The sequence below is a fragment of the Salmo trutta genome, chromosome 2 (genome assembly GCF_901001165.1).
Source record: "Salmo trutta chromosome 2, fSalTru1.1, whole genome shotgun sequence".
Lineage (NCBI taxonomy): Eukaryota > Metazoa > Chordata > Actinopteri > Salmoniformes > Salmonidae > Salmo > Salmo trutta.
In genome coordinates this window covers 34,528,392-34,555,817 of record NC_042958.1, presented here as the reverse complement: position 1 = coordinate 34,555,817, position 27,426 = coordinate 34,528,392, and the positions used below count along the sequence as shown (strand labels likewise).

Sequence of the window (27,426 nt, the reverse complement as noted above, 5' to 3'; positions counted from 1 at the left end):
CACTATAACTTCCATAGGGCTTACCTTTATAGACATGGCCCTGTTTTTGCTCTTGCTGCTCTTGGTGTGAATCTCCTCGATGAAGAAGTTCCCTGTCCCATTGCTGCTGTTATTGACCGGAGCCTGGGTGGGCAGCTCTTGGTTGGCAGCAGCAGTGGCAGCAGGGGTCTTCTTCTGCTGGGCAGGGCTTCCCCCCTGGCTGGAGGGGTTGGAGTTGGAGGACGAGGCGGTGCCTGTGGAGCCCTTGGCTGAGCTTGGGGAGTCCCGGCCCTGGCTGTGGGTGGGGGTTGTGGGGGGACTGGGCTGGACCAGCAGGGCTGCAGACTGCTGGGACTGCTGAATATGGACCGGAGCACTCTGAACGTGGTGGATGACCATGGGGCAGGAGGGCATGACCACCTCGGACCTGATGGAGGAGAGCTGGGGTTTGGGCAGAGCCGAGGGGGAGGCTGAAGGCTCCGCTGGGGGGTCGGGGTCCACCATGGTGGTGGTGGCTGGGCTGCTCTCTATTGGGGTTGTAGCACATCTGTAGGGCAGAGAGGGCAGGATAGACTTAATATTAAGGTTACACAATTCAGGTTACTTTCCCAAAATCCTGGTAGCAGAATTCTGGATTATGTGTTCACTCCTGGAATATTCAAACCAGGATTTCTTTTACATTTCCAAGTAGATTTTCCCCCCAGAATTTGGAGAAAGTTTGGGAAGGTATACTGACCACAAACACTAGTTAATCCAAACTGCAACAATTGGTATCCCACTAAGGTAAAACATACCTATGATGACATATTCCATGCTGCCATGAACGAATGCTTCAAATCTCCTAACCTCATAACACAGAACAGCGCATACAGAACTTCAGAGTTTGATAGAACTACTTTACCACCCTGGCTTGTCTAGCCTGAATATACTATAAACCTCAGTGTATTTGGCCCAAATCCAACACCAAAGTGGGTGTAATCATCTCTGACCTGCGGGGAGAGAAGCGCACTAAGGGGACGAGGTAATGTAGATGAGTTTGGCCGCGTGGTGCAGTGTGGTGCTCCCTGGGTAAAACTGATGACGTTTATATTTATATTGAAATGGGATGCTGCAGGGAGTCGCGTTGCGCCCAAATTAATTCACTTATCAGTTCAGAGCTTAATCAAGATGGACGCCACCTCCGTCCATTCCGCATGACCCATCGGATAGGATCGGAGCCAACCCCAGGCCAGCGTAATCAACGGTTAGCGTCTCATACACTATTATCATATGCCCCACTGTCTGACTTCTCTGGAAGCTTCTGTTTTCAATCAACTCTCTCTTAACCGCTCCCCATCACTCCACGGTGTCGGGCCACCAAGTTTTTATTTATTTTCACTTTAATTACTTCGATCTGACCTTTATTTTATTGTTCTGTTTTCATCCAATGTCTGGCTACATTCCAATTCTCTCTATTTTTTGAAGTGTACACTCCTCCTCGTGGATTTAAAAAGAATGGACTGGTGTGAGGAAAGCTTGCACCAGTACAATGCTTTTAAATGCACGAGCAAGGTATGAACGAGTGCACACTTCAGGTGAAGGGTGGAGGATCGGAAGGCCCCCCCCTGCCTCCCTCCCTCCGTCCCGCCCTGGTTCCTGTACCTCCTCAGGCTGCTGAGAGTCTCCGTGAGGCTCTTGACTCTCTTCAGCATGCTGTCCAGTTTGTGGGGCTCCTCCTTGAGGAACTTAACTGCCTCCACCTCCACCCTCAGGACCGAACGCATCCTGGTCTGCAGCGGCGGGAACTCCCCTGTGAGAAAACATGTAAAAAAATATATATACTAGAAAAATATAGAGAGATTTTTTAAATTCTCCACCACCCTTCATTGGAGGACAACTTTATTAATGTGCTGCTTTGGCAGAACGCGACTGCTATTCAACAAAGGAAAATGCACATTTTCTCGTTGTAGTATTGTGTTATTCAGTTAGAAATGATATTATCTTACTTATTACTTTACCTGTAACTGAAAACCATAGCACTTGGAAACCTATGGAATCCATGGCAATGCACATCATCTAAGATATTGTGTCTTTTTAAAGTAGACTACACTGTACGGGCAGTCTTACCTCTGAGTCCTGCCAGAGATTCTCCCACTCTCCTGAGGCTAACAGCCCCCTCTTCCACATGCTTCAGTGTCACAGCTCTGTGAGCCCCCGCCGAGCTGGTCTCCCTCTTCAGAGTGTCCACATAATGCTCCAGTTCCCTACACACACACACACACACACACACACACACACACAGAGAGAGAGAACATTCTAAACACCACTCCTAATTGGTATATCACTCCTCACCTCTCCACTATACTAGCTGATGTGTGGTGAGGTTTGTGGCACAACTGGTTGCCGTGCATCACCCAAGTGGTTGCCGTGCATCACCCAAGTGGTTGCCACCCATTGGTGGTGGATGAGGTGAGTTTCCCTCTTACTATGTAAGCGCTTTGAGCATCTGGAAAAGCCCAATCAATCGTTACCCTAATTTCATCTCCACAGCTACCAAATGAGATAAGATGGCACCAACAAATCCCTGACATACTGGTGATGCTAACATATCACTATAATAGACATGAGATTGCATGCTTGATGTGTCACCTGAAACACTGACTACACACCAACACTAGAGGGCAGACAATACTCATTTAACCTTATTGGCACACAGTGAGCTCTAGTTTGAGCTGAATGACAACTGAAAAGTGAGAGGGCAAACAGATCAAATCCAACAATGTTCATATTCTAAAAACCATCTGGGCCGTAGGGACGTGGGCCCTTTAACCTTAATGACCAAAGTGGACTTTCTCAGTCAGACCACACTGCACGTCCTCTATGTGAGTCCGCTCCGACTGGATTGGGTTACTTCCCAAAACCTCAACTGTGTACACATGGAATCTGGGCTTATTTGTGCAACAACTTTACTACGTAGAGTCCCTATTGTTTTGAGAACACTGTACTCTGTATTCTGAGCAGTCAACTCCAAGAGGAAATGTGTTGGGTAGATGATAGCATTGTGTGGCGCTTTGAACTGCATGAGAACAAAACATTTAGATTCTTTGTGACCGGATTCCCTTGAGAAGAGTACGTTTTTTTTGTACAGCTGCTGTCAAAAGAGAGAGTTCCACTTATGTGAAGAGCCTCTTCATGATGACTATGGAAAAATTCAACTGAAGAGCCAGCGGGGGGCGGGGGGGGGGGGGGGGGGGGCGCGACTCTTTCTTCTTAAAAGAACTATACAGGACTTTAGAAAGTAATGTCTGTAATGTGAGTCGATGAAATGTTGCAGCATTAAAATACACTTCTAAAGATGGCTTGACAAACATGCAAGATATCCCAGGGATCATCTATTTGAGGAAGCTTAATGGGCACTCAACTCTCTCTCATCTTTCTCTATTGCTCAAGGGTAGTAGAATCACCGGCTGAGTGCTGACAGCTGGTTCAGATCTAGACTCCTTGGCAGGCTAATGATAACTGGTGAACGGAACTGACTGGAAATAAATAGGAATGGCTAGGGACAGACTAGGACCAGAAATCCCCCCCCCCCACAATGGGCCCCCCAAACATTTCCCCCCTTGAGGCCTCCATTATTAGACAAATAATGGTCATTCTGTAAAAAATCCCCACCTGAGACCGGCCCAGCGGGCTAAAGATGAACCAGCCCATCTGGCTTTTGCATGAGCCGCCCTATGGCCAGTCGGTTTCGAGCCAAGGAATGGGAATGCAGGAAAAGCACGTGTTCAGAACTACGGAAAACCCTATAGGTCTACTGACATTTGTGAAAAGTAACGCAAAACACAACACCTCCACTGTCCTTCCTTTGAAATCCTCCATGTTAGCAGCATCCTCATGTTACAGCCCCTTAGATTTAAAGGGCCTTGTTACAGCAGTGCTAACAATGATAAACAGTCCTATTTGAACCTTGTCGTTTGTCGCCTCATTTCTTCCCAAAGTATTTTTTTTAGGAGGCCCAGACTCACTCTCCCAGGTCATGTTAAATTGGGTTTTCTCTCCGGAGAAGAAGGCTGCGTCTTTTCTCACCACAGTCCCCCCTCAGCCAAACAGAGCTCATTAGCTAGCCTTATTTAAAATACTACTGCAGGCCTTTGCTGAGTAAGACCTGGCAAAGCACCAAGGAAAACACTGAGCTGAATCCAGCGCTCAACGCCCTGCGCATGTCTGATTCCCCAGAAGACCAACGTTCAGGCAACGCTCCTATCGTGATGTAGATCAGGGAATATGTTTACCACTGTCTACCCAGGCAGGACTCTGACCTTGCCTGTTAAACAACGGAATTAAAAGGATTAAATTAATGTTCCCAATTGGCAAGCTGCGATGAGTGAATTAAATTAAGAGAACGCTGTGAATAATTGCCTGCCCAGGCTGCCTGGTCTTATTGTTCAGTGACTGCTGGGCTCCAATGAGAGACAGACATGGCCTGCCTGTTCAAACCTGTGGGCAATTTGGAGGGTGTGTACTTGCAGTTGCCAATAACACCTGGGTTGTATTCACTACACTGTAAAACCCGTAACTTGATTTTATGTTATCTTACCGGCAGCCAGTTACCTGTAAGTTGCTGTAAAAAAAAGTACAGTATGTTACCGTAAATTTCAAATAAACTTTGCTTTAACAATACATTACTGTAAAGAAGAGTCCAAATCCCAAGTGAGGTTGACTCCTAAGTAATCAGCATCATACTGTCCCTTACATCAATAATACCTTATTCCGGCTCTAAAAAGAAAGTAACTTTTTGTATATTTACCATATTTTCACTGCAACCAGTAGCCGGGACATTTTTTACAGTGTAATGAAGAACCCTCTGACTGGAACAGTGTAATGAAGAACCAGACAAATGGGTATACAAAGGCTTATTCAAATAACCGATATAAAAAGGTTCTCCACAGCCAAAGAAAGGGTTCTCCTACAGCAGTGTGTCTCAATCCTGGTCCTGGCGACCCAAAGGGGTGCACATTTTTGTTTTTGCCTTAGCAGTACACACCTGATTCAAATCATCAAAGCTTGATGATGAGTTGATACTTTGAATCAGCTGTGTAGTGCTATGGCAAAACACAAATTCAAACCCCTTTGGGTTCTACAGGGACAACATTAAACTTTTTTATACTAACAAGCACTTTTTTGTTTTAGAGCATATTATCTGCAGTACTTAATATAACCCAGTAAACAATTCTAAAGCTGTCGTGTGGTAGTCAGGAAATGGGGTTCTAGTGGCTGGGAATGGTTGATGTGTTTGTTGTTGACCCGCCCCTTCCCCCTTACCCTAGCTGGTTGAATACCCTCTCCTCCAAGCCCAGGTACTTGTGTCTGTCCTCCTCCACCAGGGCTCTCTGTCTCTGGACTGGGTCTTCCAGACGTTTCATTGCCTCCACCAGCTTTACACTGATCTCCTGCTCAGCCCGCTTCAGCTGCACACATAGAGCCTCCTGGTTCTGGAGCTAGGTAACACACACATACACATGAATACACACACACACATCTCAAGGAGCGAACACCATTCTATGATTGAATCTGGTGGCATAATTCCCTTCCATTGATTAATGAGAAAGAAAGAGTTCTGTTTCTTAACCAATCCAAATAGAGGGGTGGATTGACAGCTGATATCAAATTCACAGCCAATAAAAGTAGATAGGGGCTCCAGAGTGAAGTTTACCCTAGGTACAGATCTAGGATCAGCTTCCCCTCTCCCAATCCTAACCTTAACCTTTAGTGGGAAAAATGCAAAATGTACCCAAGATCAGCGTCTAGTAGAAACTTAATCCCACTCCTAGATAGAGCATCACTGCTGTTACCTGCAGCTGTCTCATCTGATGGAGCTGCAGCCGAAGGTCCGAGACATTCTTCTTGAACTGGAACAGGTTGGCCTGAAAGGGGGCAGAGCCTGGTAGTGCAGAGGTGGAGCCACTCTCAGAGGGGAGTGCGGCACTTTTGGGTGCTAGGATAGGGGAACCTCCTGAATGACATCAAATCAAATAGCCACATTTAAAACCCCTACGAGCTAGTCAGTTGAATAACGGTGATAACAAAACTGCAAAGAAAATAGAGTTGGATAGACGGCTCACTTTCCATAAAGATGAGCCCTCTATCCAGATTTATGAAAACTGATTTAGAACAATGGAATCAAAACAATGTGAAAATGCATCCAAACCCATATCATTGAATTATTCATAATGTAGGCTATGCTGTATGCATCCACAAGTACAGTGAGGGGAAAAAGTATTTGATCCCCTGCTGATTTTGTACATTTGCCCACTGACAAAGAAATGATCAGTCTATAATTTTAATGGTAGGTTTATTTGAACAGTGAGAGACAGAATAACAACAAAAAAAGCCAGAAAAACACATGTCAAAAATTTTATAAATTGATTTGCATTTTAATGAGGGAAAAAAGTATTTGACACCTCTGCAAAACATGACTTAGTACTTGGTGGCAAAACCCTTGTTGGCAAATCACAGAGGTCAGACATTTCTTGTAGTTGGCCACCAGGTTTGCACACATCTCAGGAGGGATTTTGTCCCACTCCTCTTTGCAGATCTTCTCCAAGTCATTAAGGTTTCGAGACTGACGTTTGGCAACTCGAACCTTCAGCTCCCTCCACAGATTTTCTATGGGATTAAGGTCTGGAGACTGGCTAGGCCACTCCAGGACCTTAATGTGCTTCTTCTTGAGCCACTCCTTTGTTTCCTTGGCCGTGTGTTCTGGGTCATTGTCATGCTGGAATACCCATCCACAAACCATTTTCAATGCCCTGGCTGAGGGAAGGAGGTTCTCACCCAAGATTTGACGGTACATGGCCCCGTCCATCGTCCCTTTGATGCGGTGAAGTTGTCCTGTCTTGCATGGAGCCCCAGGCCGAGGGAGATTGACAGTTCTTTTGTGTTTCTTCCATTTGCGAATAATCACACCAACTGTTGTCACCTTCTCACCAAGCTGCTTGGCGATGGTCTTGTAGCCCATTCCAGCCTTGTGTAGGTCTACAATTTTGTCCCTGACATCCTTGGAGAGCTCTTTGGTCTTGGCCATGGTGGAGAGTTTGGAATCTGCTTGATTGATTGCTTCTGTGGGCAGGTGTCTTTTATACAGGTAACAAGCTCGTTACCTGTATAAAAGACAACTGGGAGCCAGAAATCTTTCTGATTGAGAGAGGGTCAAATACTTATTTCCCTCATTAAAATGCAAATCAATTTATAACATTTTTGACATGCGTTTTTCTCGATATTTTTGTTGTTATTCTGTCTCTCACTGTTCAAATAAACCTACCATTAAAATTATAGACTGATCATTTCTTTGTCAGTGGGCAAACGTACAAAATCAGCAGGGGATCAAATACTTTTTTCCCCCTCACTGTACATAAATCTCTTTCACAATGTGACGGAAACTTGAGCAACACTGCAGACTTTGGAGGAAATAGGCAATACATTACTCCCTCATTAACTGAAAAGGAAATACCACACAGTCAAAAGTGCACAGGCACGTTAAAATGTAATTCATCTCCTCCTCTGCGATTGAATGGAGGGAGTAACGGAGTAATGTTTTCTCTCCTCCTTTCCACCTTCTGCCTTATGTCTGTCTACGTCCCAAATACCATCCTACTCTCTATGTAGTGCAATACTTTTGACCAGGGCCCATAGGGAAGCAGGTAATACATAGGCGCCCAGGTCAAAGGTAGTGCACTATATAGGGAATAGGGTGTCATTTGAAACGTAACCTCTGTGAGTCATTGGCCTGGCTAGCCCTCACCTCACACATCTCCGAACACATTTCCCATGCTCACATTGGGTACTGATTTAATATTTCTAATGTTTAGTAATAAGGGCATGTGCTTCCTGTGGCGTCTGCCAAAAGAAGCACACGGCCGACCACCAAACTCACCATGTCTACATCCCAAATGGCACCCTATTCCCTATGTAGTGCATTACTTTTGACCAGAGACTTTAGGGCTCTGGTCAAAAACAGTCCATTGTATTGGGAATAGAGAGGCATTTGGTACGCAGACCATTTCAATCACTGTGAGTAATGGGAGACAGGAGACGGGTTTGCCCGCCGTTGAAAACAACCACCAGTCATGTCCTCTGGCCTCAAGAGGCTGTCAGACTGACAAGATAATTACTCTTTACATGCTATGCCCTCTGCAGCCTGCATTGACGGTAACTCAAGTTGAATAAAATGACGCTGTTCCTCACATTCAGAGTGTAGTAGTACAACCTTTTAATACTGACAGAGGTCAAAGTGTGTCTCTTGGGCGCTTGTTGTGGGAGTGGCACTTTAAGTTCCAATGCTGTGTTGTAAGCCACTAAAGTCCCTTAGCGGAAGTGAAAAAGTCCCTGTCCAGTGTCAGAACAATGAAAAGACTGGAATGTTGCGAGTGAATGAAAGAGAGAGAGAAAGAGAGAGAAATAGAGAAAGTGCACTCTAAGCTCCCTCCAAACAGAGTAGATCTACATCCCAAATGGCACCCTATTCCCTATATAGTGCAGTACTTCTGACATGGCCCATCAAAAGTAGTGCACTATAAAGGGAATAGGGTGCCATTTACACACATAGTACAGCCCTGCTGTGGGGCTAAAGAACACACTGCTATTGTCACTGTGTAATCCCCCTCCAACATTCACCACAGTCCTCTCATAGTGGATGACACTATCACAGACCTGAAGTGCAGGTTCGGAAGAAAACAGTTCCTGTGTTTTACTGTCTGCGTACCAAGTGGCCCATAGGGCTCTGGTTAAAAGTAGTGCACTTTTTAGGGAATAGGGTGCCATTTAGGATACATCCACTGTTTGGCGACTGAGAGGGTGTTTTTGTGATGGAGATTATGAAGTAACAACAAGAGACTCTGAGGAATCAAGAGAAATATGTAAATTCTTCATGTATTTGATACGGGGGAACGATAAACGAAGGGAAATCCTGTGAGACATGAACAGTCTTTTTGGTGTTGTAGAGATTGAAATTCACTCACACACACACAACGTGACACAGCAGATTGTATCAGCGTGGTGTAAGAAGAAGAAGAAGAAGAAGTGTATCGCTAAGATGTAAGGAACTGCTTCAGCAGCAGACAGATAAATACTGCTCTGTTTTCGTTCCGCCGCCCTCGAGATTGCATTTCTTTTATCGAACCCACATCTGCACAGACTGTTAGCCAGACGAGATTGAATCATCTTGGCGGGGATCGAGAAATAATACATCGCTCTTGTTTTTCAGCAGCACATATTAGGTTTGCTGTTTTTGTATGAGAAGAGAGGATTTGAAGGGAATATGAGTTGGCGAAGAGTAAAGAAGCTGGTCTGTGACTGACTCACTGACAGTTTTAGTGGAGCGGTAGGGGAGAGCATATGGCAGACTGTTGAGTGACATTAACATGAGAGACTTGTCTGTGCAATGCATCATGGGGAAAATGTGGATATGCAACAGAAAACTGTATTGTGAAGTAGATAATGGTTGCATCCCAAATGCCAACCTATTCCCTATATAGTGCACCATTTTTTACCAGGCTCCATAGGAAAGCCCATAGGGTGAAAAAGTGAAAAAGTAGGGCACTATATAGGGAATAGGGCACTATATAGGGACAGTTCATGATGTGATACATGCAGAAGGGTAATAGTGGTCCAGACCTGCACTGTGTGCACTCTGAACCGGAGATGCTTGTCTTGATGTCTTCATGGGTCGTTCGCTACACACACACACACACACACACACACACACACACGCACACACACGCGCACACACACGCACACACACGCACACAAAGAGAAGGAGAGAAAGAGACCTATGAATTATGTTGAATCACGATATAAGAGTTTCAATAAAAACCCGGGGCACTGTCCTTGAGTTAGGGTTGATACATATTAGTAAAAGCCGTATAGACGTATAGACAGCCATACAGTATGGTTGGGCAGACTGACATAGAGGAACATGTTAACATGATGGCTGTTAGGAGCAGTCTGTTCCCATAGTAAGTCATCCCATGTTCATTCCAGTCATCGTGCATTCATTGAGATGGTTAATTGTAAACTCAAGCAAACACAGTTAGCACAAGATCTCCACAGAGTAGGCTGAAATGCAAAGGTCAACTGCAGCCAAATCAACCTATAGAGGCAGCCATTTTGGAGAATAAATGGAGATAATATCAGACCCCTTGTGCACCCTATTTCCCCCTGACAATGTTCTGTTAACCTAGGCTGGCTCAGATGGCTAAAAGTGAGAGCTAGTTTATCTGCTATTATCTTTTTCCACTTTGGCTGGGGCAGCCTGGGCTTATCTCAGAGAACTCAATATCCCAAGCCGCCTCACTTCTTCATCTTCTTGCTTACCTGAGAGCCTCGTTGGTGCCACTAGTGTTTGGGGACTTTAAAAGTGCATGCTGAACAAGACCAGTCAAGCTGGCAATCTGTTGCTCCATAGCCTTCATTCGCTCTCTGCAGGAAACATCAGAAAATCAAGCTTTTAAAAATGGGGCATACTAGGAGGTGGCATTTTTTACATTTAAGTTAAAAGTACTTTTTAAGTTAGGAGTTACTTCCTAAATACTACCTGCATTGTTTCCATGCCAGACGTGGTTGCTTAGAAATCAAATTAGCGATGTAAAATTAAAAACACAAGGAGTAAGTCATGTACTGGATATTGAGAATAAAAGTTAATTTTATGAATACTTTTATAAATACTTAATTGATTTGTCAAATAGGGGCTTCTGCTATATAAACAACAGTTAAATGCACTTTTAAAGCAATATCTGGCCAAAAGTAAGTGTTTCAAGCTGTCAAAATACTGTGCTAAGGTAGTGAAGGCTCCATTCAGGCAAAAATAAACTTTATATCCCAGCTTATACGGTGTAATAAATACAACCACTTTAGAATGCCTGTTTTGCCCTCCCGGAGTCTGCCTGGAATAGTCTAGAAAAACAAGAGTGGGCCAGTCTGAATTTGTGAATACAAGACATGGCTGTCTAGTAGATTTAGCCCAGCGGTTGAGATGAGTTGGACCTTAGTGAGCACATTGTGGATAAAACAATAGACTGTTACTGGTGGCGGGCGCCTGGACGAGAACGAGAAGACAAACTCATCAATTCTCATATTACTCTGGCAGGACCGGTAATGTGAAGAAAACCAAGCACAGGGTTGAATAGGGATCCTTATGCTTGGTGATTGCTTGTTGACCAGTGAGGCTCAGACAGAGGAGCACTGTCTTTTCACATGTCATCACATATCTAATGGCACGGGAGGGGAGGGGAGGTGAGAGCGCTGGATGGGGCTAGATGAGGACAAGAGAAATGACTGTGATCCTGATAGTGCTGTATATTGCGCCCAGGCAAAGTACTGTAGAGAAACAGACACTTAGCTATGTCTCCCCCGGGGGACTGAAATGCAAAGCCAAAGAGAAAAGTTTCTTGTGCCTATATAGCCATTATAGAGCACTGTGCTTATACGGAATAGTCTTTGTGCATGTAAGTACAACTCATGCTTGAAGGCCACTCTGTAGTTATAGAGTATAAAGTAAGTGAACAAAACTACCCTGTTTGTTATACATGAAGTACCTTTCCACAGAAATTCCTTTACTCCTTTTTCCCAGACCCATTTAAGATTGGAACGTCCCAAATGTATGTTACATTTGAGTCTCTTATCCAGAGTGACTTACGGGAGCAATTGGGGTTAAGTGCCTTGCTCAAGGGAACATTGACTGATTCTTCACCTAGTCGGCTTGGGTATTCAAACCAGTGACCTTTTGGATACTGGCCCAACGTTCCTAACCACCAGGCTACCTGCCTATGCGGGCCCTGGTCAAAAGTAGTGCACTTTAAAGGGAATAGGGGGCCATTTGGGACACAGTCATGGTGTTTGTGCCATGCAGGTGGTCCTAGTGATCTCTTCCCCCTGATTCGGCTTTCAGGAAGCCCAGGTCTTATCCAACCTGGACAATATTTGCTTTGGTTTTCCTGAGCAGTACACAAATAGCCCCCTCACCCCCATAGCCATCCGGTCTAATGCATTCCAATGAAACCACAAATTATTGTATGGCTGGAGTATGTCCCTCACGCCCTCTCCTGTGTTTGTGTGTTCTGTCCTTCAGTGAAACAGAACAAGCCAAGTTGAAATAGCCGCAGAGATAACTGCTGGAGTGCAGGGCTAACAGACGATGTACACGGGCATGCAGACAGAGAGTTATTGATATACAGTCTGGATAGGGGGCTTGAAGCGCTATTCCATTACTGCATTGGCCTGGTTTACAGAGTCAACTATGTAGCACTGAGTAAACCAGCCCTCTTCAACTCTTCACTCCAAGGTTTTAGGACTAGGAATAAGCTATTCATATCAACAGAGCTGGTCACACACACGGCCCTAATTGATCTAGATAAAAGACAATAACTATATTCATAACCATAATACAGTGTTATAGCCCACTGTGCTAAATGTGATGACCTTGACAGGGCAGACCAGACACGCAGTGTGTGTGTATCTGTGAGACAGGGCAGACAACTGAGATGTCTCTGCCCTGCAGTGGTGATGATGAGACACAGTCTGAGCTAAGATTAAAACAGAGCAGCCCACGGTTACTGTTAGGGTGGTAGAAGGATGCAGTGTTAGTTCATCTATGTCCCCATGCAGTATCATACCCTTTCACTGAGCCCCCGCCCCACCTCAGGTCCCCCGGGTTGGCTTACCGTGTCTGGGGGTCGTTGGCTGGCGGGATAGGGCCGTGACCACCCTGGAGGTCTGGGACAACTGGAGACGCCATGCTGCTTCTGCTTTTCACCACTTCCTCCTTCCTGAAGGACTGGCGAACGGGCGAGGAGCGCTCTTGGGGAATGCCGCTGGGAGGGGGTGGCGCCCCGTGGATGTCAATCATCCTCACCTCTGCCATCCTGTGGGGTGAGGGGGGTGGGGTCTTGGAGCCCAGCGTAGGCAGCTGGCTGTCTCCGTACTTCCTGGACTTCTGGCGGTAGAGTGACGGTTGTTCCATGGCCTCGGTGGGGCTGGGCCCGCTGTAGGAGCCTGTAGAGCGGATAGAGACACGGTGGTATCCAGCCAGGCTGCCATGGTCCACAATGTCCCCAGCAGGAGGGTGCCCTCCATGGGCAAGGCCGTGGCCCATCCTCCCCTCGTTGAGGAGCAAGTATGGGTCGGCATACAGCCCCTCTCCACCCCTCAATAGGCTGGGACTCATAGCACTCAGGTCCTCGTCGGGCTTGACGTCCCGCCTCTCCAGGATGGCGCTGGGGCAGGGGGACACGGATCGTGCGGGAGGGGTGGCGTTGGAGATGCGCTCCCGTGGCATGGTGGCAGTGCCGGGCATGGACCCCGGGCGCGGGCCGAAGGGGATCCGGGAGGGCGAGGGGGGCAGGGAGTGGGCCGTGGGTGGGGACAGGGAGCCCTGCATGGGGTGGTGTGGAGGGGGGCCCATGGAGAGCTGTCGCATTGGGGGGTGCTGGCCATCTCTGCTGCCATACATCACCTCTCTGTGCATCTGGAGGAAGAGTGGAACCAAAAACACCAAATCACGTTATTACTACGTTACACTTAAGTTAGTTGACCATGTTTACCAAACGTTGTCGAGTGTCACAGCTCTCAGGTAGTCGGCCATGACACCTCCGTCTGAGCGTTTAGAGCTCTGGTCTGTTGTATACCCTGCATCTCTGGAGAGAGGTCACCAAACACACCATGCCTGCATCCCAAATGGCACCCTATTCCCTATGCCCTTCACTAGGACTCCAGTAAAGGTAGTCGAATAAATAGGGATATGGTGGCATTTGGGATGCAGACCATTATGCTCTAAGCCAGCCAGGACGGTTAGTTTTCATGTCTAGAGAAAAAGAATGTCGCATCAGCACATTCTCAGAGTGAGAAAACATCTTAAATCCTGCTAAGGCCACAGGGATACTATCCCCCCCTATCAATATTTTACTAAGATTTCACAGACACCCCACATTGCCTATACCCTTTGGCTTATAAAATATGATTTGACATGATAACAAGTTTTTTTGGATAAGTGTTTTGGATAAAATTCCCCTCACAAGCAGGATATTCACATTAACTTTAAAGCTAGGTGATTACCTTGAGGGTTTCTTTAAGGCTCATACTAGCTTGTGAGCTCAATTGCCACTGGTTTCTGATAACAGTGTACCTTTTAAAACAACCAGCATGTGAAAACCCAGAGAGAATGATTTCAACTATGTGCCTACAGGCAGGAAAGAAGTATCTGGTAAATTAGCAACAGGTTCCGTCGTCTGACACAAAACAGCAAAACAAGCAGCTGGGACTGCATTGAACCACACATAAAGGACCCCAGAGTACCTGTGGACAAACTATGAAATCACTTCATTCAGCTACAGCTGGGTTAAAGGAGAGGCATGACTGGAGCAGATTTAGGGAGTTAAAAGTCAAAACGTGGAGGGCAGAGAGTATGCGGAGATCTTTACACAAAGGAATGCATGGTTAACTCACTGCCAGGTTGTGAGAGTGAGTTCATTTCTTCCCTATGCACTACTTCTACTGTGGTTCAGTGGTTTTTGTGGTCAGCCACCTGCTTCGGTAGAAGCAAAATGTATGGTCTAACCTCAATGTAATTATCTAATCCGTTGCGACCCTGCTATTTGTATACAAGCGTGAAAGTGTTCACAACTACCTGTTTAGTGTGTCAATACCAGCAATCCCAATATTATGCTCTCAGAAGTCATGTTTTGTACACATGGCCAAAAGGGTGGCTATTGGAGCTGTTTTGTATCCAGTGCTTTCTTCGACTTGGCTACTATTGTGATCTCACTCGCCGTGTTTTGTCGTTCGTAATCGAATAATCCACTTTCACCCCCCTGTTATCTTTAATTCATTATGAATCCCACTATTTAAATGATTTCATATGGTGACTGTTTGAATCCCCACCTATGACCATAAAGAGTCAGACAGTTCAAATTTGCCCCTGCCAAGGTGGTAGTCATTGTATAAGAGAGAGAAAGAGATATTGCCCATAAACCGACATCATAACAATGAAAATCCTTATTACCTCATCCAAGGACTGCAGTGGAGACCAATACAAATACAATAAGTCTCACTACTTCTCCATCAGAACTCCTGATTCATGTGGGTGTGTATCTAGCCTGGTGCAGGACTCTAATAGCCTCATATGAAACTGGATTGAGCCGACTTTATGAGACCCTCCTAGACATACTGTCCTTCTAATGAGAACCTTAAGGAGGCAGTGGAAAGAGAGAGGTCTCGGAGCCAAAAGTCCACATGAGCCAAACTCAAACCAAATGTTCCCCATTTTGCCGCTAGTTCTCCTCACATCTTCAGATGTGTTTGTTTATTTATTAAAAAGGCAATGTTTTGTATGTCTGCGGACAAACCTGGACCTCCTGCATTATAAAGTCACGCTATTGAAAATGCAATGTGGTCTTTCAAGAGGATGAAAGGAATGCATAGTTTCAGGTATAACATCTGTTTATGATTGACAAGCCATCCCAAACAGCATAGAACAGCTGTGCTCAACTTCATACAACTACATACCTGTTGCTTTTCCTTTGTTAGGACATATATGCAGTACTATGTCCACCTTGTAATAATCCTATCAAACCAAAACAGTTTTAACATTGCGCATTTCCATAAGAGACGTGTGAAAATATTTGACTTCGAAAGTTTTTGAACTGCTTTTCCTTTCTCTCTATTACTGTTGTGCCACTGCCTTTGAAAAGAAGATTACCGGCCAGAATTTCCTTTAACATATTTATAGAAAGTGGGTTTTCACTAATCAACCAATGAGTTTGTCTTTGTTGTCGCGGTGTCAGATTTTAAAATAGCTTTTCGGCGAAGCACATTTTGCAATATTCTGAGTAGATAGCCCGGCCATCACGGCTAGCTAATTTGACACCCACCAAGTTTGGCCCTCACCAAACTCAGATTTACGATAAGAAAAATTGGATTACCTTTGCTGTTCTTCGTCAGAATGCACTCCCAGGACTTCTACTTCAACAACAAATGTTGTTTTGGTTCGAAATAATCCATAGTTATATTGAAATAGCTCCGTTTTGTTTGTGCGTTCAGGTCAGTATCCGAAGGGTGACGCGCGAGCGCATTTCGTGACAAAAAAATTCTAAATATTCCATTACCGTACTTCGAAGCATGTCAACCGCTGTTTAAAATCCATTTTTATGCGATTTTTCTCGTAAAATAGCGATAATATTCCAACCGGGCGACGTTGTATTCATTCAAAGAGAGAAAGAAAAACATGGACAATTCACATGAACGCGCATCTCCAGTGTCACTGTTCTCAGCCTGACCACTCACAAAATCTCCTGCTGTTTTTCGCCCAGAGACTGGAGAGACGTCGTTCCACTTTCTTGCGCCTTCTGAGAGCCAATGGAAGCCTTAGAAAATGTCACGTTACAGCAGAGATGCTGTATTTTTGATAGAGATGCCCTAGAAGGAGAACAAATTGTCAGACAGGGCACTTCCTGTAAGGAATCTTCTCAGGTTTTTGCCTGCCATATGACTTCTGTTATACTCACAGACACCATTCAAACAGTTTTAGAAACTTTAGGGTGTTTTCTATCCAAATCAAACAATGATATGCACATTCTAGTTTCTGGGCAGTAGTAATAACCAGATTAAATCGGGTACGTTTTTTATCCGGCCGTGCAAATACTGCCCCCTACCCTAGAGAGGATAAGGAAGGTCATGGTATATAAAGAAGTGGTCCAAGGCAGCTGCCCTGCGATATTCCACAGTTTAAAGCATTAGGGGAAGAAAATGAACCATTGATATACAGTTGAAGTCGGAAGTTTACATACACCTTAGCCAAATACATTTAAACGCAGTTTTTCACAATTCCTGACATTTAATCCCAGTACAAATTCCCTGTCTTAGGTCAGTTAGGATCACCACTTTATTTTAAGAATATGAAATGTCAGAATAATAGTAGAGAGAATGATTTATTTCAGCTTTTACTTCTTTCATCACATTCCCAGTGGGTCAGAAGTTTACATACACTCAATTAGTATTTGGTAGCATTGCCTTTAAATTGTTTAACTTGGGTCAAACATTTCGGGTAGCCTTCCACAAACTTCCCACAATAAGTTAGGTGAATTTTGGCTCATTCCTCCTGACAGAGCTGGTGTAACTGAGTCAGGTGTGTAGGCCTCCATGCTCGATTCAGTTCTGCCCACAAATTTTCTATAGGATTGAGGTCAGGGCTTTGTTATGGCCACTCCAATACCTTGACTTTGTTGTCCTTAAGCCATTTTGCCACAACTTTGGAAGTATGCTTGGGGTCATTGTCCATTTGGAAGACCCATTTGAGACCAAGCTTTAACTTCGTGACTGATGTCTTGAGATGTTGCTTCAATATATCCACATAATTTTCCTTCCTCATAATTCCATCTATTTTGTGAAGTGCACCAGTCCCTCCTGCAGCAAAGCACCCCACAACATGATGCTGCCACCCCCGTGCTTCACAGTTGGGATGGTGTTCTTTGGCTTGCAAGCCTCCCCCTTTCTCCTCCAAACATAACGATGGTCATTATGACCAAGCAGTTCTATTTTTGTTTCATCAGACCAGAGGACATTTCTCCAAAAAGTACACTCTTTGTCCCCATGTGTAGCTGCAAACCGTAGTCTGGCTTTTTTAATGGCGGTTTTGGAGCAGTGGCTTCTTCCTTGCTGAGCGGCCTTTCAGGTTATGTCGATATAGGACTCGTTTTACTGTGGATATATACTTTCGTACCTGTTTCCTCCAGCATTTTCACAAGGTCCTTTGCTGTTGTTCTGGGATTGATTGGCACTTTTCCAACCAAAGTACGTTCATCTCTAGGAGAAAGAATGTGTCTCCATCCTGAGCGGTATGACGGCTGCGTGGTCCCATGGTGTTTATACTTGCGTACTGTTGTTTGTACAGATGAACGTGGTACCTTCAGGCGTTTGGAAATTGCTCCCAAGGATGAACCAGACTTGGAGTTCTACAAAACAATTTCTGAGGTCTTGGCTGATTTCTTTTGATTTTCCCATGATGTCAAGCAAAGAGGCACTGAGTTTGAAGGTAGGCCTTGAAATACATCCACAGGTACACCTCCAATGGACTCAAATGATGTCAATTAGCCTATCAGAAGCTTCTAAAGCCATGACATCATTTTCTGGAATTTCCCAAGCTGTTTAAAGGCACAGTCAACATTCTCTATGTAAACTTCTGACACACTGGAATTGTGATACAGTGAATTAAAAGTATAATAATCTGTCTGTAAACAATTGTTGGAAAAATTAATGTTTCATGCACAAAGTAGATGTCCTAACCGACTTGCCAAAACCATACTTTGTTAACAATACATTTGTGGAGTGGTTGAAAAACTAGTTTTAAATGACTCCAACCTAAGTGTATGTAAACTTCCAACTTGAACTGTAGGTGAACTGCTTCATGTCAGTTAGATATGACTGTACCCAATTCAATTGAAATCTAGAATTGGCTTCCTATTTCGCAACAAAGCATCCTTCACTCATGCTGCCAAACATACCCTCGTAAAACTGACCATCCTACCAATCCTCGACTTCGGCGATGTCATTTACAAAATAGCCTCCAATACCCTACTCAACAAGCTGGATGCAGTCTATCACAGTGCCATCCGTTTTGTCACCAAAGCCCCATATACAACCCACCACTGCGACCTGTATGCTCTCGTTGGCTGGCCTTCACTTCATAATCGTCGCCAAACACATTGGCTCCAGGTCATCTACAAGACCCTGCTAGGTAAAGTCCCCCCTTATCTCCGCTCACTGGTCACCATAGCAGCACCCACCTGTAGCACGCGCTCCAGCAGGTATATCTCTCTGGTCACCCCTAAAGCCAACTCCTCCTTTGGTCGTCTCTCCTTCCAGTTCTCAGCTGCCAATGACTGGAACGAACTACAAAAATCTCTAAAACTGGAAACACTTATCTCCCTCACTAGCTTTAAGCACCAGCTGTCAGAGCAGCTCACAGATCTCTGCACCTGTACATAGCCCATCTTTAATTGAGCCCAAACTACTACCTTTTCCCCTACTGTATTTATTTATTTTATTTATTTTGCTCCTTTGCACCATATTATTTATATTTTTAACTTTCTTCAAACTACAAATCTACCATTCCAGTGTTTTTCTTGCCATACTTTATTTACTTTGCCACCATGGCATTTTTTTGCCTTTACCTCCATTATCTCACATCATTTGCTCACATTGTATATAGTCTTAATTTTTTCTACTGCATCATTGATTGTATGTTGTTTTACTCCATGTGTAACTCTGTGTTTTTGTATGTTGTCGAACTGCTTTGCTTTATCTTGGCCAGGTCGCAATTGTAAATGAGAACTTGTTCTCAACTTGCCTACCTGGTTAAATAAAGGTGAAATAAAATAAAAATAAATAAAAAAAATGCTACCTCCTTAAAACCATAATGCATTCATTTTGTCCAAATTATTTCACGATCCACTAAATCAAATGCTGCACTAAAATCTAAAAATAATACACCCACAAACCTGCCATTATCCATAGCATTGAGCCACTGGTCAGTCATGTCAACCAATACAGTGGTAGTGGAATGTTTTTTTCAATAAGCATACTGATTTCATTCTTTTCCATGTACTCCCATATTTGTCTCCTCGCAATACCCTGCAATATCTTACTGAGTGAAGGGAGTAGACTAATTGGTCGATTTTCGGCAGGAGTAATGGGTTCTTTGCTGTCTTTCGGAATAGGACACAGTTTAGCATGGTTCAATACATTTGCAAACATCCCCTTTTCCAGTGACCAATTAAATATGTATTTCAGTGGAGCTGCAATCTGAGGAGCAGCATAGCGAAGTAAAAAATTGTCCATAAGATCATAACATACAGATTTACCATCGGGTAATGACTTCAATAGGTTTAACACCTCCTCTACTGACACCATTTGTAGACTAAAAGAGCAGGTCTTGTTGCTCATAATATGATCATCAATCCATTGGAGAATAGCTTGTTTTGAAGAATGTGTGTTTATATTATTGCTCAGTAAATACATTTTCTTTGTAAAAAAAAAGAATACAAAAAAAAAATAATAATAAATAAATAAAAAAAATAGGCAACATCAGCTGGTTTTGTGATTTTTCTCCTGTCAACCTCCACACTAGATGGGCATGATGGGATAGATGCACCAAGTAAGCCCTTAACTGTTCCATACCTTTTTACAATCATTTTTACAATCAATAAAAGCGTTGTTGTAAAATAATGTTTTTTTCTTACGATTCAATTTAACCGCATAATTACGTAATGTGGCTCAGTTGGTAGAGCATGGTGTTTGCAACGCCAGGGTTTGATTCCCACGGGGGACCAGTACGGAAAAAATGTATGAAATGTATGCATTCACTACTGTAAGTTGCTCTGGATAAGAGCGTCTGCTAAATGACTAAAATGTAATGTGAAATGTTCTATAATTCTGTTCATCAATTTCTAGTTCAGATTCGGCTGCTAAGACTTGTGCCATATTTCTTTGACAAAAAGCCTCACCCAGTTCAACATCAATCCATGGAGACGGACGAGCCCCAACTGTACTCTTTCTTACTGGGGCATGATTGTCCATTTAATCAGTAAGCAAATCAATAAAACATTCTGTAGCGTGGTTTAAATCATCCTCTAGATAAATCAGCTCCCAGGGTACAGCAGCCAAAACCTTTTGAAATAGCTCATGATTAAATGTTTTAAAATTTCTCTTGACCACAATCCTAGGGGGTTTCTTTGGAACCTTGGTGTTCATGGTTATGGTCACAATATTATGGTCTGTCCAGCCCACTGGCATTGATCTGGCTTTTAAGCATCGCAAAGGTATATTACAGGAGATCAGATCAATGCACATGTCTGAACGGTGACCCAACTTTGTTAATGATCAAATAGTATCATTAACCATTTGTTCAAACCACAGTTCTCGGCATATCATCAATTTAGTTCTATTCGAATGATTATGATTCTTCCAATTTATATTAAAATAAAGATAAATACATCTCTGTTGCATCTGTGGCCTGGTCAAACCCAGTGCATAAGTCATCCAGATAGGACACCTTAGAGCTAGGAGGTCTATACACTCATCCTACCAATATAGGTGCCTGGCGAGGCAGATGTACTTGAGCCCATAGTGTCTCTATTTGACATACATTAAGGTCATCCCTCCTCTTAAAAGGTCCTGTCCCTTCTCAGTAGACTATATCCATGGATGTTCATTTGCCCATCATTTACAGACGCATCTAAATGCGTTTTGGTCAAAGCCAAAATATGAATATTATTTATGTTGACCAAGTTAAAAACCTCATGTATTTTGTTAGGAAGGCTACATACATTAACCTGAGCTATATGCAGCCCTTTCCTTGTCAAGAGGAGATCAATAGAGCATGTATTCGTTGTAGTTGAAGTTGTCATGATACACTACAACACACAAACTCTGATTTGAACATTGAATTAATATAGCCAGGGAGTTACTCTAGAGTCCGATACAGTTGCCCGTTGATGTAAAGTTTATCCATCACCATGGAGACTCGTTGATTCAGGCAATGCTTTTCCTTCATGATGGGATAAAAAAAATATATATATCCTTTCATTGATCTCGGTGGGGAAGTGATCATTCATTCCTAAATCAGTGTTTCTGAGTTCTCTGCCCCTGCTGTTCGTCATTTCCTTTCGCTTAAATTTGTCAAAACATGCAATAATAGCCCGTGGCCTATTTCCAGAGGCCTTACCTATTCTATGGACTCTGGAGAAAGTGACATTACGCACGACATCAATGGACAGTTTCAGTTGAGTTGACATAAAGTCTCGAACAGTGTCCTCACAGCCTCTGCTGTTGTCATTCTCCGGTATCCCTGAAAATATTAGATTGTCCCGCATTGATCGACACTGTACATCAAGCAAGGTTTTTTTACATTGTTTGTTCTCCCTTTGAACCACCTCCACCTTGCTATGAATAGAGTCTACAGTACCTGTCAGCTCTGTGTTCTCTTTCCTTAGATCATCAATCTGACGTTGGCTGAATTCTAGACTGGCACATAATGCATTGATGTCCTCTTGTAGTATATCCAAGATATCAAGTTTGGCAAGCCGTTCATTGATGGATTTTAACAAGTCAACATCCAAAAACCTCTCTCCACACGCGCCCTCTTGCTTGGGGATGGTTTGGTGCCATCGTTGATACCGCTGGGCCAACTTGGATTTGGTTCGTTTTGTTTATTAGGTTTGTTGTCCTTAACAATGCTTGAATCCTCCGAAACCAGCGACATGTTTCTTTGAGTTCGTAAGTATCTCTCGTCAATGAATCATTCAAGCTCTTCAATGGATTCTGAATCATCCAGCGTGTTAGCAGGCAGAGTAGAAAAACAAAAAAAACATCTACGTTAACTTAGCTAGCGTCTAGTCAGTATCTCCAACTCGATCTCATGGCAGTTTGTTTGTTGCAATGAGACTCAGCAGAAATGATTTCTCACTGACTTTACTATGGATAGACATAATCAATGCAGTGTGTGTATCTGATTATTTCTTTAGAGAAGACAGGACACTGCTTATCCCTACTGAGGCGTGCAGCAGTGCTCTTCCACTCCAATCAAAACATTTTGTTCGAACAGGTGCACCACTCATTTGGTTATTGTTCTGCATTTGCCCTTTTCCTAGTATGCCAGGTTTTGGTTTCACAGCGAAGAGAAGCTGCTAACGCGAGGAGGCATAAGAAAGGCTCTTTTGTCTCGCAAATGTTCTAGAAAAACATCTGCACTCTTAGCTTCACATCTGTCAGGAATAAAGCCACTGTTTACCTTGCCTGTGTGTGTGTGTGTGTGTGCTTCAGTATTAAAAAATGTATGACTTTGCACAGTCTGCATTTAAAAGGGCAACCTGCCATAAGATAATGGCTTAATGGCATAGAAACAACAGTTAATTCATACAAGCATACAGTCATTATACAGTAATGATACAAAATTGGCATGGATCAATGTTGAATGAATTTGATTACTTTGTCAAATTCAGGCAGAAAGTATTTGCTCACCAGCCACTACAAATATCCACTTTATTTTTCAGAACACTACAGTGCATTCAGAAAGTATTCAGACCCCTTGACTTTGTGTTACATTACAGCCTTATTCTAAAATTGATTAAATTGTCCCCCCCCCCACCTCGTCAATCTACACACAATACCGCAGAATGACAAAGCAAAAACTGGTTGTTAGAAATGCATGCAAACTTATAAAAAAAAACCCCCCAGAAATATCACATTTACATAAGTATTCAGACACTTTACTCGGTACTTTTGTTGAAGCACCTTTGGCATCGATTACAGCCTTGAGTCTTCTTGGGTATGACGCTACAAGCTTGGCACACCTGTATTTGGGGAGTTTCTCCCATTCTTCTCTGCAGATTCTTTCAAGCTCTGTCAGGTTGGATGGGGAGCGTCGCTGCACAGCTATTTTCAGGTCTCTCCAGAAATGTTCGATCGGGTTCAAGTCCGGGCTCTGGCTGAGCCACTCAAGGACATTCAGAGACTTGTCCTGAAGCCACTCCTGCGCTGTCTTGGCTGTGGGCTTAGGGCCGTTGTCCTGTTGGCAGGTGAACCTTCACCCCAGTCTGAGGTCCCGAGCGCTCTGGAGCAGGTTTCATCAAGGATCTCTCTGAACTTTGCTCTGTTCATCTATCCCTCGATCCTGACTAGTCTCCTAGTCCCTGTCGCTGAAAAACATCCCCACAGCATGATGCTACCACCACCATGCTTCACCATAGGGATGGTGCCAGGTTTCCTCCAGATGTGACGCTTTGCATTCAGTCCAAAGAGTTCAATCTTGGTTTCATCAGGCCAGAGAATCTTGTTTCTCATGGTTAGAGTCCTTTAGGTGCCTTTTGGCAAACTCCAAGCAGGCTGTCATGTGCCTTTTACTGTCATGTGCCACTTTTTAGGAGTGGCTTCCGTCTGGCTACTCTACCATAAAGGCCTGATGGGTGGAGTGCTGCAGAGATGGTTATCCTTCTGGAAGGTTCTCCCATCTCCGCAGAGGAACTCTGGAGCTCTGTCAGTGACCATCGAGTTTTTGGTCAACTCCCTGACCAAGGCCCTTCTCCCTGGATGCTCAGATTGGCTGGGCGGCCAGCTCTAGGAAAACTTCTTCCATTTAAGATTGATGGTGGCCACTGTGTTCTTGGGGACCTTCAACGCTCCAGACAGTTTTTGGTACCCTTCCCCAGATATGTGCCTTGACACAATCCTGTCTCAGAGTTCTATGGACAATTCCTTCAACCTCATGGCTTGGTTTTTGCTCTGACATGCACTGTCAACTGTGGGACCTTACAGGTGTGTGTCTTTCCAAATCATGTCCAATCAATTGAATTTACCACAGGTGGACTCCAATGAAGTTGTAGAAATATCTCAAGGATGATCAATGGAAACAGGATGCACCTGAGCTCAATTTTGAGTCTTATAGCAAAGGGTCTGAATACTTATGTAAATAAGTTTTTTTTTTTTTTTTTTAAATACAATTGCAAAAATGGAAGAAAAAAAACAGTTTTTGCTTTGTTATTATGTGTGTGTAGATTGATGAGGAAAAACATTAATTTAATACATTTTAGAATAAGGCTGTAACGTAACAAAATGTTGAAAAAGTCAAGGGGTCTGAATACTTTCCGAATGCCCTGTATACACTATTATAGCTGTATCACTTCATGAGCATGTATTTAAAGGGGTGATCTGGGATTGGTACATCCATTTTGGGACTTAAATCAAAATCAAATCAAATTCTATTGGTCACATACACATGGTTAGCAGATGCTATTGCAAGTGTAGCGAAATGCTTGTGCTTCTAGTTCCGACAGTGCAGCAATATCTAACATGTAATCTAACAATTCCACAACAACTACCTAATACACACAAATCTAAGTAAAGGAATAAGAATATATACATATAAATATATGGATGATCAAATTTAAATGAAATAGAGCCATTGATTGTTGAAGAATCTAACCGCTTTGTTGTTGTTTGAATCCCAGAACAACTTATTGCAAATGTCATATTTCTGTTACATGTACTGTACTTGAAATACATATTTGAATGACTGAGTATTTTTTTCTTTGAATTACACTGGGCTGAACTACACTCCAATGTATTTTGTATTTTCAAAATACTGTAAGTTGTATACATTTTGTGGCCCTGCTTTTCCCCTGCATTGGTATCAAAAGTATTTTTTTTTGGTAACCGTTACTGAGAATGTTGTTGCTGTTCGGGCCAGCTACCTGCAAATGTATTTTTGTATTTTAATTGAATACATTACAAAATACAGCCCAGAGTAATTCAAATGATAGAACACTTGGAAGTAATTAAAATATGTATTTCAAATACAAGTATTTTGTAGTTTATTTTGATACATTGATCTTTATGGCATTTTGTATTTGTATTTTATAATTGTATTTTGTTATTTTTGCCCATCCCTGGATGAGACCATATGAGTTAGGCTATGGACTTTGGTCTGTTAAAGGGACAATCTGGAATTCAAACATCATCAAAGCGGTCACCGCCTTTTAAAGAGACAGGCGGCTTCAACTCAATCGCACACCAGTGCCTAGGCAAGAACAAATAAACTCAAACCTGTGCGGGTGTGTGTGTGCAACCTGTGCGTGAGTGAGTGTTTGTGTGTGGAAGACAATGCCCATAGGTCTCCTGGAGTAGTCCAGTAGTCTAGAGAGACAGAATGAGTGTGTGAATTGCTCCTGAGGGTTAAACAATGACAGAACTGATAAGACAGCTCATGAGAACTGGGTTGCGTATTCATGCAGTGTGTGTGTGTGTGTGTGTGTGTGTGTGTGTGTGTGTGTGTATGTATGTATGTGGGTGGGTGGGTGGTTGAGTGTGTTCACTTTTTACAACACTGCTTCCTGTTAAACAATCAACAGTAGAGCAATCAATGGTTCTTTCTTAAATGTTCTGCCGTGCATGCAGTAGTTGTTATAGAAATGGTGGTTTCTCCTTGGTATCCTATGTGTTCGATTCATTTCAGTAAAATACTATACTATACCACACAGTGTATGCTTATACGGTAGGAAATAGAGGCAGACTGAAGCACAGTTTCATAAATAATAGAGAGAATCAATCAAAAGTAGTCCCTAGACTTAAGACTCAATGATACTTTACTCTGCAACTAAAGCAAAACACTACAGAATCTGACAGCACACTCCACTTCCCATAAAGCAAAGCTGCCGTCTCTCTACAAAGACACAATACATGATGCTGGGCTCATTGAAAGGGTTGTTGTGATTGTAATAACTGCAATAATACTCCTGTTTTGCATCCCAAATGGCACTCTATTCCCTATATAGTGCCCATCTTTTAACCAGGACCCAATAGGGCTCTGGGCAAAAGTACACATGGAGACTCCTCTTGGCTAGATAGATAAAGCATCCAAGAGGACTAGGGAGGATAGGGTTCAGATGATCAGAAAGGATTTGGGGTTAGAACACATGAGGAATGAGGTCTTTGCGCGTTAGTTCCGTTACATCAGCAGGAAACCAACATGAGGAGAGCAGGCAACAGCCTTGTGGGAGAATAGCAGAAGATTTGAAGAAGAATGGACAAGGAAAAGCCCCATGAATGTAGTTAAATTGTTTCCGGAGAACTGCGCTAAAGCACACACAAGGCTCCCTCGATCCCCCCAAAATGAGGCACGGAGAACAGAAGACCCCCATAAACAGATTAAGGAAGACGGGGAGGTTGGGGGGGGGGTCATTCCTCTACGTAGATGCTGAGAGGGAGGGATAATAAGTAGGAGAAGTGGGTAGAGGAGGAGAGGAGGAGAGGGGAGAAAGGGGTAGGGCCCCCATAGACGGTGTTATTTATACGTTAGACTGACTAGAATGGCCTATTCCGTACTGGAGCGGTTTCCGTGGGAATGGCTGGCATGTTGCATATAATTATACCCGTCGTAAATACTGTACTTTTTTTTTTTTTACAAAAGCACCACAGTAGGGATGGACTTAGAAATAGACCCTCTATATTCCTTTGCTCAGACAGGAATTAAAGATGCACTATGCAGAAATTGCTCCTCCATTTCCTGGTTGCTAAAATTATAATAGTTCGCCTAATTTCAGTTTATGTGACAAAACAAGCAAGTATAGTGTAGAGAATCATTGTACCATCTAAACCGCTGTGAAATATATTTTCCATAAACAAAAACATTGTATTTGAAGCTGTTTGAAGCTGGTGAACAAAACCGAAAGTAAAGTACTCACCCTGGCATCGCCGTTGGTGGGTCTTGGGCCGTGACTGAAGGCTTGTGCGGGGTCCTTGTGGTACACCTTCAGGCAGGAGTGATCCGTGATATTCCTGTAGAGAGAAACATCCGAAGTTTGACGAGGTGCCCAGATTATATCACTATCGGACAGTGGTCTGTCTCTAGCTGCGAGACTCCTATACCGA

General features: G+C 43.5%; 1 protein-coding gene across 4 annotated transcripts in view; it reads right to left on the bottom strand.

Annotated features, from left to right (window-relative positions):
• LOC115154356 (sickle tail protein homolog) overlaps positions 1-27,426 on the bottom strand; it is a 188,806-nt gene that overhangs the window by 10,711 nt on the left and 150,669 nt on the right. For all 4 annotated transcript variants that reach the window (XM_029700514.1, XM_029700522.1, XM_029700533.1 and 1 more), the window contains 9 exons: positions 27,240-27,333; positions 12,675-13,477; positions 10,330-10,434; positions 9,631-9,689; positions 5,811-5,971; positions 5,281-5,456; positions 2,086-2,222; positions 1,621-1,768; positions 25-526 (listed from right to left, as the gene is read on the bottom strand). In XM_029700514.1, the coding sequence (XP_029556374.1) occupies positions 25-526; positions 1,621-1,768; positions 2,086-2,222; positions 5,281-5,456; positions 5,811-5,971; positions 9,631-9,689; positions 10,330-10,434; positions 12,675-13,477; positions 27,240-27,333 (2,185 nt within the window). The remainder of the gene's footprint in view (positions 1-24; positions 527-1,620; positions 1,769-2,085; positions 2,223-5,280; positions 5,457-5,810; positions 5,972-9,630; positions 9,690-10,329; positions 10,435-12,674; positions 13,478-27,239; positions 27,334-27,426) is intronic.